The 15904-nt window shown below is 31.2% G+C and overlaps 1 protein-coding gene across 1 annotated transcript in view; it reads right to left on the reverse strand.

The window, feature by feature from the left end:
- The window catches only part of LOC114339053 (regulating synaptic membrane exocytosis protein 2), a 142111-nt gene that overhangs the window by 93651 nt on the left and 32556 nt on the right, over positions 1 to 15904 (reverse strand). The window contains exon 3 of the mRNA XM_050657084.1: positions 7998 to 8208. Within this exon, the coding sequence (XP_050513041.1) occupies positions 7998 to 8208 (211 nt within the window). The remainder of the gene's footprint in view (positions 1 to 7997; positions 8209 to 15904) is intronic.

A 15904-nucleotide genomic window follows, 5' to 3' on the forward strand; every position in this document is an offset into this window, starting at 1 on the left:
AGAAAATGGCAATTCAATAATTGAGATGCGTATATTTTGCGAGCACATTAATTAAACGATATGTAGTCGCCAAATAATTAATTTAAATTATTTTAAGTACAACTCTCTCTTAAGCCGGGAATATGGGATGGTTTTCTTGCGAAGGGGTTGTAGCTCTATAATCGAAAGGTGCGTGATTTAAGAGTTTATTCTTAGAATATAAGCTATACGAATTAAACTACTATTAACTTTTTTGTAAAAACTTACAGTTTTTCAGTGATTTACAAAAAACCGCTTCAAAACATGCATTTTTTCACGAATAATTAAAATCTTTAATCTTTAATAACTTAAAAAGTATTGACTTATTTTAATAACTTTATATAATAAATTTTGCTTTTAATTTGTTCTTTTATTGATTTGTGCAGTTATTTTTTATAAAATAATTTTCACCCCTGAGAAGGGGCGGTATATACCGTCAGGGTAAAGGCGCAATGTGGTACCATGTCACCTTTGTTTCTTGACGTATCCTCTAACCACTGACCAATTTTCGTGAAAATCGATGAAGGTTCACCGAAATTGAAGGTAATCCTTGATTTTTACCTTCAGTGACTGCACTATACAAAATAAATTGCAATTTACTGATCCAAATGCGCGTAATTTGGAAGCTTATAAATTATTAAATTATATGTAGTCGCCAAATAATTAATATAATGCATTTTAAGTACAACTTTCTCTTAAGCCGGGAAGATAGGGTGGTTTTCTTGCGAAGGAGTTGTAGCTCAATAATCGAAATTCACGTGATTTAATGGTTTATTCTTAGAGTATATAAGCTATAGGAATTATATCCGCAATACGACATATTTTAAGATTTCCCAGCATTTTTCTCTTAATTTAAATTAATTAAAGGGTTGTTTGGTTGTGAAGGGGATGAGCTCAAAAATCGAAACTATATAATTTCAAGAGCTCATAAATAGCTCGTAATTCTGCCGCAAAAACCGATTCAATATTCCTATTTTTAAGTAGTGGGGGGGGGGCTGACTCAGCCCCCCTACTAAAGTATTAAATTCCTGCTCAGTGGAACGAGCTCAAAATTTTTATTTTGCGGAATATAAAAGCTCATAAATAGCTCATAAATCTATTTGTTTTTTGATTTTTGCAAGTGGGGGAGGGGGCAGCTCAACACGGGTCATTTCTCGTCTAGTTTCTATCTTTATATATTTCTATTGTTTTGTCCCAATGAATAGGTCTCGCTTCAATTAATGTTACTAATATTTCACTATCAATCTGAGACATCATAATATAAAATATATGCACCTACTTTAAACAGCCACAAAGTGTAAATGAAAATAATGCACCAAACAACCAAAGAAACTACCTTCGTGCGACTGAAGGACAGTATCATATGAAAGGATGCATTAAGTCCCCTATGCCAGGGGTCACCAATTATATTCTCTGAGGGTTGTTTTCGAAAGCCTATGACACTTCCGGGGTCCGGAGTTAACACTACCTGTCTGATAGTTCCAATTCGGTAAACAAATCAGAAGAGTGCAGTGCGAAATTTTTAGGCAGAGATTGTGTTTAACAGTTTTTTAATAAATCCAAAACATCACCTTTTGTGCTCCCGAAAATATGTTTTTAGCATTTTTGGGCCATCTTAAACAATTTGATTTTCTGTCATTTTTCCCAAAACTTGATAGATTTTAAATTTTAAGCTATTTATAATCTGAAAAATGCGAAAATAAGCATTTTGAACGCTTGAAAATTCATGTGTACATTATTATTTTTGCGGTTGTCAAGTGCCTAAATTGAAGTTTAAACATTCAATTTCAATAGTCTGATGAGTTATCGGGGTTTATTTCAATTTCGACCGTTTGTTTTTATTGGCGTATTTAATTAGCACATTGGCAATAATTAATTTAATAAATAAATAAGTCATTAAGAAAAAAATATGTTAATAATAAATTATAAAATTTTAATAAATGTGAAGTACTTGTTGGGCATTTTTCGTATTACCTACGTATAATATGTATAATAAGTGCGACAGAGACGCACCATAAATTGCGATGTGCGGCGACTTAAAAGTCGAGTAGATTCGCATAATTATTAATTATAAAACAACGGTCTATATTGAAGTAAGCCCCGATTACTCGTTAAAATCTTAAAATTGAATTTCTAAACTTCAATTTAGGCACTTGGCAACCTGAAAACTAATAATTTACATATGAGTTTTCAAACCTCGAAAATGCGTAGGTATTTTCACGGTTTTCAGATTTTAAATCGCTTATAACTCGAAAACTATCAACTTTTGGAAAAAATGACAAGAGACTTTTTTTTAAATACAGTTTACGGGGCTAAAGGGTAATTTTGAATTTGTATAAAAAGATTGTTTTGCCCGGCATCCCGGGCCCCTTCTGATCTGTTTAAGGGGACATTTTTGAACAGGAATCCACAAAAAAACCGAATCAGAAAATTTGTCATACGGAAGCGGTCTCACAACATGCAGTAATATGGAAAGGAAACCTAATAATATCCGATTGGTTTTTTGGCCACTCTAGAGTTGAATACTTTCCTGGTACAATAAATAAAATATAAATTCATTGACAGAAATTTAAATTAAAAATAATCATACTTAGTACGAAATTGTAAATAATTTATAATCTTTTCTACATTGGTAGTCAATGCAAGCTGTTTGCAAACTTATTAAATCTGAAAACTATTTTAATTACATGCACACCTGAAAAGTACTCCCACATAACATACACACAGTATAGTATATGTACTGTATAGTAGAGAGGAAATGAATATAAAAAAACGCACATGACAATTTTATGTTCGAGTTTACTTAAATTCAAAATTAATGATTATAATTAATGTAACAATAAAGGGAAACACTTTACAAAATTAAATTATTAGTGAGAAAAATGACATTCTTTATTATTTACAACCCGTCTGAAGTTTGGAGTGAGTTTGGTCACAGTTTGGTGCAACTGATTCTCATTGGGGAGTTGAGATATTCATCTGTTAGCTGAGATGCACACATAAGTTATGTCAAACATAATATACAATTCCATGACCAAACATTTTCAAAATTGCCAAATGCTATATTCTGAATTTAATTACGGTCCGCACGAAAGTAGCTCACGGTCCGGATGCGGACCGCGGTCCGCTAATTGGTGACCCCTGCCCTGTGCTACTGGGTGCGTAAAGACGGCATGGTTGCCGTCTGTTGTTGTAAGCGAGGGACGGCATAAACACGGCGACTTCACCGAACGTTTCAACCACCGTCTAGTGAGAAAGACTCCATATGATTGGAATGTTGTCGTGCGTTCTAACCTTCGCACTTTTAAATTCTTATAATGTGAAACAGCACATAATCTCAACGGAAATAAGGGCTCGTGCGACAGTCGTAGCGAACTACAGTCCGTCTAATTTAGGTACTTCCCGTTGCACGTCAGTATCTACGTTAGAGATCTAAGTTGACATTGTTGCCCAATTACAAAAAATTATTGAATTAATTTTAAAACAAATACGTCACACAATTTTTGCGGAAGTGGATTATACAGCAAAACAAATTAATATTCAATGTAAATAAATAAAAACTTTAGAAATAGAAAACAAGAATTAAGTTATAATCTTACATTAAAGTACATAATAAAAACAGTAAATATAATGAAACAAAAATACTTCTAGTAAAGAATATAAACAAATATGAAGTGTCATCGCCGCAACTGTCAAATAAATGTTACCAATTTATGCCAAAATATCACCTTCGTTCGATTATAGTTACAGCACAGAATAAATAACCACACAGAAGCGAAACTCCTGCCAAAAACGGTAACACAATTTTCATGCTCATGTGTCAACGTAACTGGTGCAACCTCACTTTTGCGACTGACGTGACAGTTGTTTATAGTTAAATTTTATATTTTATTTATATTTTATAGTTAAATTTTATATTTCATATTTAATTAATAACTACTTGTCAAAAATATTACCTAATTTGGAATGATCTATTCCTTAGAACATCAAGTTCTATTCTGTAACTGGTACACAAGGTCAAATATTTCGGTCCCTACAAAATCAATGGAAACGACAGTCAGATTCGCTTCTGTGTTGTTATTTATTCTGTGGTTACAGTGCATTCCGAACAAATGTGCTTCATACAAACGCTTTATAATGCATGTATACAAATTAAATGAAACATATTATTGTGTATTTCTTTCAGTTAACATTAATAAAAATTTTTAAATATTATTTCTACGCGTATATAATAAAATATGTCTAGTGGCTGTAATGCCAGTGTTTTCGGCAAAGTTATTCTAAAAAAGAACACACTTACCGCCTAAATATTTCGTTTTGGTATCATGTGACGTCACGGGCTATGACGTGGATGACGTGCAACGGTAAGTAAATTAGATGAAGTATAGGATTGCCTAGTAAAGTCACATTGTTTTCAGCCTTTCGACTCTCGGAACTCCAAGAGATATCGTTGGCCCCTTTGACTAGAAAGGATACGGCCTTAGAGGCGTTCAGGAATAATCCCACGGATGATAGCTTCGCACCATTACCCACTCGAGTAAGTGCGTCAACCAAATGTCCAAACCTGCGGTTCCTCTCGTACTGAGCAGGATTAATATCGCAACGGCGAGTCATCAGTAGGGTAAAACTAACCTGTCTCACGACGGTCTAATCCCAGCGAAAATCGATCGTAAGACACTATGGGACAGAGCTAGAAGTGCAGATATACGACGAAGATTCAAGGTGGACAACATTAATAACTGGGTGAAAAACAGAAGAGTAGAATGGAATGACCACATGAGCCGAATGACAACAAATAGAGTAATAAGGACGGCAAGAGACGGTTACCCAATAGGAAGACGATCAGTGGGAAGACCACGAAAAAGGTGGAATGACAACCTACTGGAAGCACATTGAAAAACAGACAGTCATGTCTACACAAAAAGAAGAAGAAGAGAAAAACTGGATATCTCTTTGTGAGCTATTCCAGGTCATATCAACATACTTTGAATTAATCTTTTTCCTGACCTATTTAGATTTTGTTAAAATTTAGAGTAGTCATATGGATGATTAGATGAAGAAAAATACAAAATTTTAAATTTTTATCTCAAGACGTTTCCGAAATATGGGTATGTAAAGTTGTCCAAAAAAATCCAAAACATCGCGACCATACTTTATTGGAATGGTTTTAGAAGCTGTGAGTTAGAATACTGGGAGAGGTGTCATTTTGCAGCATTTTTAAAGCTCTTTACAGTAATATATACAGCATGATGTTATGATTAACAAAATCTTCTCAAACAAAAAAAAATATATTTTGATTACGTTTTTTTCCAAAAAGTACATAATTTAAAATTTTCATAATATTCCTACAAATACATAGTACTGTTGTTAATAACATATAAAAATCTTATTATGGGATGGTGATGGGTTCAACATAAAAAAATAAATTTTACACATACAGAATCGTGCAAATGAAAGGAATAAATTCGTAATGTCGGAAGCTGAAATCTTTAAGGAAAAATCCCGAAACAGGTCGATTTTTATTTTTAAATTGTAATTTTTTGGCATATATCATACTATTGACGTCATCCATCTGGGCGTGATGACGTAATCGATGATTTTTTAAATGAGACGTATCGTGTGCTAGCTCATTTGAAAGGTTATTCAATTCTCTATTCAGTAATTAATAAACAATAATATAATTATTATACAGGGTGAAAAAAAGTTTTTTTTTTAATTAAATTAATGGACAAAAAAAGGAGACGGTATGTAATTTATTTAATTTAAAACATATTTTACTGTTGCCAAAAATAGATAAATTACATACATTCTTGTTTTTTGTCAATTAATTTAATTAAAAAAGCTTTTTTTGCCACTATGTATAAATATATATGTTATTGTTTTTATTACTGAACAGAGAATTAAATAAACTTTCAAATTACCTAACACACGACCTATAGTCTCATTTAAAAAAATCATCGATTACGTCATCACGCCCAGATGGATGACGTCAGTAGTATGATATACAGCGTGTCTACTTAAGTTGGAAACATATGGGAAACTTTTTTATTATTAATTTTACGAAAAAAAATTATTCTTTATAAAAAGTTTTGCATGCCTCAAAACCTAATATTCAATCATCAGATATCAAATTTTCTCAATATTATACGAGGTATGCCAAAAAATATGAATTTCGGTCAAGGATAAAGTACCTTTATTTCTCTCAATATCGAAAATTCTTATGATAAAAAGTTGTTTGGAATTAAAAACTAAGATCAAATATGCAATTACATGCTTCTAATTGGAAAAAAAATTTCTCAAAGTTATGGATACCCAACATCGTTTTTAATTATTACAAATATGATAACTCGTTTATTATTCATTTTATGACAAAAAGTTATTCTTCATAAAAAGCTTTGCATGGTCCAAAATCTAAGACACAACCATGATATATCAACTTTTATTAATTTTATACGAGGTGTCTCAAAAAATATGAAATTCGCTCAAGATTATAGTACCTTTATATTTCACAATATTTCAATTAGAAGGATGTTATTGCATATCGAAACATAGTTTTTAATTCTAAACAACTTTTTTAATAGCCGTTTTCAATATTGTGAAAAATAAAGGTACTTTACTCTTGAATGAAATTCATATTTTTTGACATACCTCGTATAAAATTAATAAAATGTGATATCTGATATTTGCATCTTCGGCCTTAGGACATATAGAGATTTTTATAAAGAATACCTTTTTTCGTAAAAGTAATAATAAAAGAGTTATCGTATGTGTAATAAATAAAAACGAAGTTAGTATCAATAAATTTGAGAAAAATTTGGAAAATATTTTTTTTCAATTAGAACCATGTAATTGCATATTTGATCTTAGTTTATATTTCCAAACAACTTTTCATAATAAGAATTTTCGATATTGAGAGAAATAAAGGTACTTTACTCTTGAACGAAGTTCATATTTTTTGACATACCTCGTATAATATTGAGAAAATTTGATATCTGATGATTGAATCTTACGTTTTAGAGCATGCAGAACTTTTTATAAAGAATAACTTTTTTTCGTAAAATGCATAACAAAAAAGTTTCCCATATGTTTCCAACTTAAGTAGACACGCTGTATATGCCAAAAAATTACAATTTAAAAATAAAAATCGACCTGTTTCGGGATTTTTCCTTAAAGTCGCCAGCTTGCGACATTACGAATTTATTCCTTTCATTTTCACCATACTGTATGTGTAAAATAAATTTTTTTTATGTTGAACTCATCACCATCCCATGATAAAAGTTTTATTTATGTAATTAACAACAGTATTATGTATTTGTAGGAATATTATGAAAATTTTGAATTATATACTTTTTGGAAAAAACTTAATCAAAATATATTTTTTTTTTGTTTGAGAAAAACTTGTTTATCATAACATCATGCTGTATATATCACTGTAAAGAGCTTTAAAAATGCTGCAAAATGACACCTCTCCCAGCATTCTAGCTCGATTAGGACAGCTTCTACAATCTACAACCCTTCCAATAAAATATCGTCGCGGTGTTTTGGATTTTTTGGAAAACTTTACATACCCATATTTCGGAAAGAGCTTGTGATAAAAATTTAAAATTTTGTATTTATGTTTTCCTTATATAGCCACTCATAGCCACTATGAGTATTTCAAATTATAACCAAATCTGAAGTGGGGTGGAAATTAGGTGTGTTGAGTTGATATGGAATGACCCTTGTAATGTATTGTATAATGCATAAATCTAAATTTATTTACCTATTCTGTGATGTAAGTCATACGCTAAATAAATAAATCAACAACAACTTTTTTAATTTTTCATTTTTCTTCAGAACTTTGAGACCTTTAGGTATAAAAGCAAGACAAGATAACAACCGATATTAAATTTTTTCCAATCTTGCAAGTGATTTTACTTGACCTGGAAGGTATAGGCGTGGGTCTAATGGATTCCAATATGGATCTGTACTTAACTTACCTATATGCAACGCGGAAATATTTGCCTCGGAAGGCTTCCGTCCCGTGATAACCGTAGTTGGCGGCGGAATCGGATCATCCAGCAGGTCGCACATTCTCAGGTCAGTGGCGTGTTCGACCAACAATTCCACGGTGTCTCCTGTTCGATCCATTATGGAGCAAACCTCTTCGAAAGAACGGTCAATTAATGAGACTCCTCCCCATTCCAATACCTAATAAACAAATGTAAAAGAATATTATATCTTATATAGTATAAAAATTATTTCTAAGATTAATGAAAAGATTACCAAATATTATTTTCATTAAGGGGATGGGTACGTAGTTTCTGCTCCAATGCTATTCAAATGGGATTCAATTTTTTTTCGAATCCTGAGAAGACTAATAAGTACTTTTGAAAAATTTAAACGCAGAATGAAAGATTCATCATCATCATCATTGGCTCGACAGCCCATTCTGGGTCTTGGCCTGTTCCAGGATTCTTCTCCACTCTGATCTGTTTCGTGCTTTTTTTCTCCAGTTTTTTATTTTTTAAGGTTTTTATATCATTTTCTATTTGTTTTAAATATCTCAGCTTCGGTCTTCCTCTTGTTCTTTTTCCAACTGGCATCTGTTTGAATATTTTGTTTGGTATTTCGCCTTCTTCCATTCTTTCTACATGTCCCATCCAACGCAGCCGTCCTATTTTAATGAATGTTATGATCTCCAATGCTATTTAAATGCGATTCATTTTTTTTCGAATCCTGAGAAGACTAATAAGTACTTTTGAAAAATTTAAACGCAGAATGAAAGATTACAATCAACTATTTATAATGGGAAATAAGCCACAATTTTACCAACAAATACTACTAAAATAAACAAAAATGTTGTTGCTAAGTAAAAAAAATTCTTCTAATAATTTATTTAATCTGACTCATTTATATTGGCAATTCAGACGTATATTATACATTTTAAAGTAGAAGACTTTAAAATGATATCGTCAATATTTATGAGCTGCGTTCCTGGGACGACTTTACTAAAATATAGTTTATTCGATTACATGAAATCAATCCCAACTCAAGAATATCCGTCACAAAAAAATATAGCATGTGATATGTCTTTAAAAAGACAACCAAATGCAACGATGACAGTAAAATTCTCGCGTTAGAGATTCCATAGTAAATCACGAGGGAAAACCAGGAAAAAACCTCGTGATACTATCCCGACATCGTAAGTATTTGGTCTTACATTTAATTTACCTTCAAAAAACTAATACCAAATTCTGACTTTAATATGTTTAAATTATAAATAATATTAATAATACATAGATATACACTCGATATGTTATTGACGTACTAATCGTGGTATTTTCTTTCTATTGACTTCCTCTTTCAGTATGGGTAACCACATCCTACTGCATTCTACTGAGGAATTTGCGACACAATTGGTTTCATTTACCAATTAGAGCCGCTTCTTTGATTTTTCTCTTTTTACTATCTGATTCTTTCAGGACTATACTTGAATCTCTCCATTGATTCATTATACCATTCGTGTTGACATATTTGAGATCTATCGAATTCTCTATTTTTAATATAAGACTGATGTTCACTTATTCTAACTTATTATAAATTAATGTAAGACCAAATACTTACGATGTCGGGATAGTATCACGAGGTTTTTTCCTGGTTTTCCCTGGTGATTTACTATGGAATCTCCAATGCGAGAATTTTACTGTCATCGTTGCATTTGGTTGTCTTTTTAAAGACAGATCACATGCTATGATATTTTTTTGTGTAGGATATTCTTGAGTTGGGATTGATTTTATGTAATCGAATGAACTATCTTTTAGTAAAGTCGTCCCAGGAACGCAACTCATAAATATTGACGATATCATTTTAAAGTCTTCTACTTTAAAATGTATAGCATACGTCTGAATTGCCAATATAAATGAGTCAGATTAAATAAATTATTAGAAGAATTTTTTTTACTTAGCAACAACATTTTTGTTTATTTTAGTAGTATTTTGTATTTTGACAACGAAACCCGATTTGGGCTTTGAAACCTTAATAACATCTTTTTTTGGTAAAATTGTGGCTTATTTCCCATTACAAATAGTTGATTATAAAAATACCACAAGGAAATAGCTTCGGATCAACATGAAAGGTTACGTTATTAGCGAGGGCCGAAAGTCCCTGAGAACTTCTATAATGTTTATTTTAATAAGTTACAGGGGCGAAAAACTAAGAGAAAATTTAGTGCGATTTTTATTTTCAAATACCTCATTCAAAATAAACTTTTTATGTACTCTAAAGGACTTTCGGCCCTCGGTAATAATTTAGTCCTTCATTCTGCGTTTAAATTTTTCAAAAATATTTATTGTTTTTTAGGATTTTATGACAGATTTGCTGATCATCTAGAAAGTACTTTTCAATCAAATAAAGGTGAGCCTTTATCTGATAAAAGAAAATATAATCAAGAAGAAATTGAAGTCTAATTTACTAATCCGAAAGGTATTCCAACAGAAATAAGAGAAAATCTAAATCTTAAGAAGGTTTCTTTCTTAGGATTTTAGATCCCTTAAACTCCCTCCAGGTTTCATCTAATAACGGGAGATGTATTAAATCGATTACCAAAAATGGCCATAATTAAACTTAATGTTCAATGCTGCATTTAGGTTAAAATATGTACCTGACATGTGGAAAGTAGCACAAATGATTATGATTCTAAAACCCCACAAACCGGCACATGAAGCCACATATCTCTTTATTACCAATTATTTTGAAGTATTATGAAAAAATACTATTTATAAGATTAAAGCTTATCATACACGAAAGGAAATTGATATCAACGCATTAAAATCACTCTACTATCGACCAGATCCATCAAATATAGTCGATTCGCTAATCTGAGACACAACTGTCTACACTACAATCAGGATAAAGATGCAATAGAAATAAACAAGCACGAGGAGCACTCCCAAATCATAATTTGGGAGTGATCCTCGAACAGTCGACGTGTTTTGGTTTGTTTATTTCCATATAGCGCATTTTTATTGTAATTGTAGTGTAGACAGTTGTGTCTCAGATTAGCGAATCGACTATAACTGATCTAATAGAAAAGCAATAGAAGAGAATACAATATACTCTACCATCTTCCTGGATGTAGCACAAGCGTTTGATAGGGTATGCCATGAAGGGTTTGTGCACTGCAATTAAAATTAATACTACCAAAACAGAGAAGGTATTTAGAATAAAACAAGAAGGTGCATACTCAAACATCAAAAAATCATATCAGGGGTGGCACAAGGAAGTGTACTCGGCCCGATACTGTACGTTATATAAACAAGCGACACTCCTGCTTCTGAAAACAACACAACTGCTACCTTTGCTGATGACTTGATGACACTGCCATATAAGCAGTAGTAAAAGATCACAATGATCCAGCAAGAAAATTTCAAGCATCAGGGGACCAAATAAATAATTGAACAATAATATGCAGAATTAACCTTTACAAACAAAAAACATCTACAGGGTGTCTGCGTAACTTGGAACCATATGGGAAACTTTTTTAATATCAATTTCACGGAAAAAGTCATTCTTTATCAAGTGCTCTGCATAGTCTAAAACCTAAGATGCAACCATCAGATATCAAATTTTGTCAACAGTATACGAGGTATGTCAAAAATATGAATTTGGCTCAAGAGCAAACTACCTTTATATTTCAAAATATCAAAAAATTTTATTATGAAAAGTTATTTGTAATTAAAAACCATATTCAAATATGCAATAACAGCCTTCTACTTGAAAAAAAAAAACTCTGAAATTTTCCTAAATTACCGATTCCGAACATCATTTTTATTTATTAGACATGTAATAACTCTTTTATTAATAATTTTAGGAAACAAAGTTATACTTCATAAAAATCTGTGCATGGTCTAAACCTCAAGATGCAATCATCAGTTATCCAAGTTTGTTAATTTTATACGAGGTGTGTCAAATAATATGAATTTAGAAAGAATTTCTAAATGCTTTCTACATATATCATATCTGATGATTGCATCTTAGGTTTTAGACTATGCAGAGCACTTTATAAAGAATGACTTTTTTTCGTAAAATTGATATTAAAAAAGTTTTCCATATGGTTCCAAGTTACGCAGACACCCTGTATATAAACCAAATATAATCAATAATGCTCATATCCAATGCGAACACTGCAAAGTATTTGGGTATTACACTGGATGCTGGACTGTGATGGAAAGTCCATGTCAAAAAGAAACAGAAAGAACTCGAAATCAAATACAGAAAAATGTACTGGTGGCTGGGGAAAAAATCCAAGTTGTCAATATAATATAATCATTTACTTTTGTAGAAACATATTATTAAGCCATTTTGGACATATGGTATTCAGCTCTGGTGTTTATACAAATATTTCAAGAGACAAAGTGCTGAGGAATATTGTAAATGCTCCTTGGTATGTCAAAAACATCAATATATACAGAGATCTGGGTATGGAGATTTTGGACCAAACTATAACCAGATTTGTTAAAAGTCACGAACAGTGACTTCACCAACACGTGAACCGGCTTCTCGATAATAAAAACTATACCAGAAGACTCAAGATGAGGAAGCCTTTATCAGTTTTAAAAGCAGAGTATTGTGAGGCTTAGTGTATTTATAAGTTTGCTGGTTTAATAATAATGTAACACAAGAAAAGATCGACGATAAATGAATGAAAATGAGAACAAATCACAAAAAAACAGAATTTCAGTTGCAGTATGAAAAATAAAAGACTACCCATGAACGAACATATAAACACGCTGTATTTTTCTGTCACAGTGTCACAAAAAAATGGCCAACACAAGTACATGCAATACTTATATAAGCTGTTCTTATAGTATTGGTACTAGTTCATTAATTTCTGGATCATAGAAAAGATGTGTTTAATATGATCGCTCATGGGTAATCTTTCATTTTTCCTACTATATATATATATATATATATATATATATATATATATATATATATACACCAAGGAAAGGATCAATGGGAAAGCAGCTGAATAATGGAGCCAAGAGTACTCTTTTTTTCAAAAATCAAATATTTCGGTATTTATTTGATACCATCATCAGTGATAGCTAAAATATTGTTTTGGTGAGCTACATTACAAAATATAAATTGAAAATTTTGACTTACAAAATTGAGAATGTGGCTATGTTGTTGAAAATATGTAGAAAAGCCTCCAGAGGGGAAACATGTGATTTAAAAATTATTGTCAATAAAACATAAAAAACATCTGAACAACAAAAAACTGTAACAATACACATTTGAATAAATTAATTAAAACCAATAAACATTTTTGAATATTAAAATCTTAACAATAGAAAACAGACATTAAGTAGGTACAACTTGTACTTTTTTGTACATGAAAAAATTGAAATTCAACTAATCTGGCGGTAATATATTTCATGTTCAATGGTACAAAACAAGTGACAGCCGACAACGACAAACTTCAAGTCAAGTAGGTGTGTCATTCCAAGTTTTGTATTTTATTTACCCTAACCCTACTTCTCACTGTAAATATAGATAAATTTCACATGTGGATATTTGAAAATATGAAATATAACATGAAATTGAACAAAACAACAAAACCAATAGCTTTCAGCAGTTTATTGATCAGAAACTGCAGTGTTATAATGTAGTTTTTTTGCATAGAACTCTTTATCTAAGTGAAGCAAATGTGAGTAAATTTCACTTAAGTGGCTGATGTCTGATTTTTTATTAATAGTCTCCTCAGTCTCAGAAATAAAAGCCATCTCAAGAAACAACCTTTTAAAATAATTGTTTTCAACTGCTAGAACTTTGGATTCTGTGTAGTTCATTATATGATTGTTTTGATGAACATGCATGGACAAACTGCATCTGTCTGGGTATCTTTTAGAATCACTTATATGTGATGTGATCCGGTCCCTCAATCGTCTCGAAGAATGGCCTATATATTGCAAATTGCAATTTTTGCAAGGGATGCTGTACACTATATTTGACATATTTTCTTTTAAGGTTTTATCCTTGAGTTTGGAGAAAACTGAATTTATTGTTAAAGCTGTTTTAGAAGCAAACTTAAAATCACCAACAGAATTAAAAATTCTTGTCAATTTTGGTGTGACATTGTGTATGTACGGTAGCGTATAGTATTTAGTTGACATAGTTGTAACTGATGCAGTATCCCCTTCCTGTTCAACAGGAGCAGTGTCCGCCGAAGTATATATATATATATATATATATATATATATATATATATATATATATATATATATATATATATATATATTTAAGGCCCGCTTGCTCATTCGGAGTTTAACTTAAGTTCAGCGCCATAACCGAGTTCAAGGCATAAAGTGCGTTGTTCGTGGTACGCACTTCATGCCTTGAACTCGGTAATAACACTAAACTTAGTTGAACTCCAAATGAGCAAGCGGGCCTAAGTATAATATTCCATACGTAAGAGCAACTTAACATATTTAAAAGAAGTTTGAGTTGAACAATATTTTATCAAATCTCTAGTAATCTTAGGAAAAAATTACAAGATTAAAGGAAAGTAGTAACTGGTATCAAAAGAATTCTCTAATCAACACCTCTCTATCTACTTTGAATAAGCTAGCAAAGCATTATTGTGAATATTCACCCATTTTCCTAAAATAAATCCCTTTCTACGCCACATATGAATAAAATACCATGTAAAAATGTACAAAACGATTTTTCCATTTGAAGCCTTTTTGAAGAAAAATCTATAAACTTATTTTTATATTTATAATACTGAAAAAAGAAAAGAAAGCCGGTTGAACGGCAAAGAAAACATGTCAACCTAAAAATAACATGTTATAGAATATAGAACGTTATATAAAATCAATTTGTATTTTCTTTACACCGATATCTCTCAACGTTTAAACATTTAATATTTTTAGCCGCAAATTTTAGCTAAACTTTTAATTATTCTAGAATAAGGTTTTTTATCGTACTAGTACACTTTAGAAGACCAAAAATAAACATTTTTTCAAGATTTTTTTTCTCAGAACCTTATTAAAAATGAACATAAATCTTTTTACATATATTAATATCTAACTCTTAGAGAATACAAGAAATATATCTTTTTCATTCATGCACGTACACTAATATTGTAGAGGGCGCCAAAGTTGAGCCCCGAAAAAATTAGTTCCGATGGCGGACAGTTAATCTCAAAAAAATCGTCCGACATTTGAAAAAGGAAGGTGCCTTACGTGACAATTTACCACTGTCAGTGAAAAATTCCGCAAAAAAAAATTTTACGAAAATTTGAAAAAAAAAATTGTGAATAAATCGCCCGTTTTTCTTCAGTTTTTCATGGTTAAAAAATATTTATTTTTTATTTTTTGGTCAAATTGTGGTAAATTGTCACGTAAGAAATCTTCCTTTTTCAAATGCAGTACGATTTTTGAAGATATTCTTCTTTAGCGGCGAATCGATTGAGGGTAAAATTTGATTGATCCGCGCGCATGCGCACACCGACAGTATGGTATTAGTTGTTATACGGGCTCTGATTGGGTGTTGAAATTTTGAAATGATCTGTCAATAATTGTTCAATATGGAGGTTATCGGTAAACAAAAATATTGTATAATATTAGTTTTTATTGATGTGTGGAGAGAAATAAAATCAAATTTATAATTATAGTGACTTTTTAAATAGTTTTGAAAAGCCGCAGGTACGTAATTCTAAATGTTTCAGTTGGAAATACCTAATAGTTTCAATACCTATCTATTTGGAAAATGTAAACAAAATAATGTAGTTACCTATTAGTAGGCCATGCTTTAATTTACATAATCTGATTACGAACAAACTTTCTACAAATCTTCATCTCATATATCGTTTTCTTACATCTATATTTTGTTGTATTTTATT

Source organism: Diabrotica virgifera, chromosome 7 (genome assembly GCF_917563875.1).
Source record: "Diabrotica virgifera virgifera chromosome 7, PGI_DIABVI_V3a".
NCBI classification, from domain to species: domain Eukaryota; kingdom Metazoa; phylum Arthropoda; class Insecta; order Coleoptera; family Chrysomelidae; genus Diabrotica; species Diabrotica virgifera.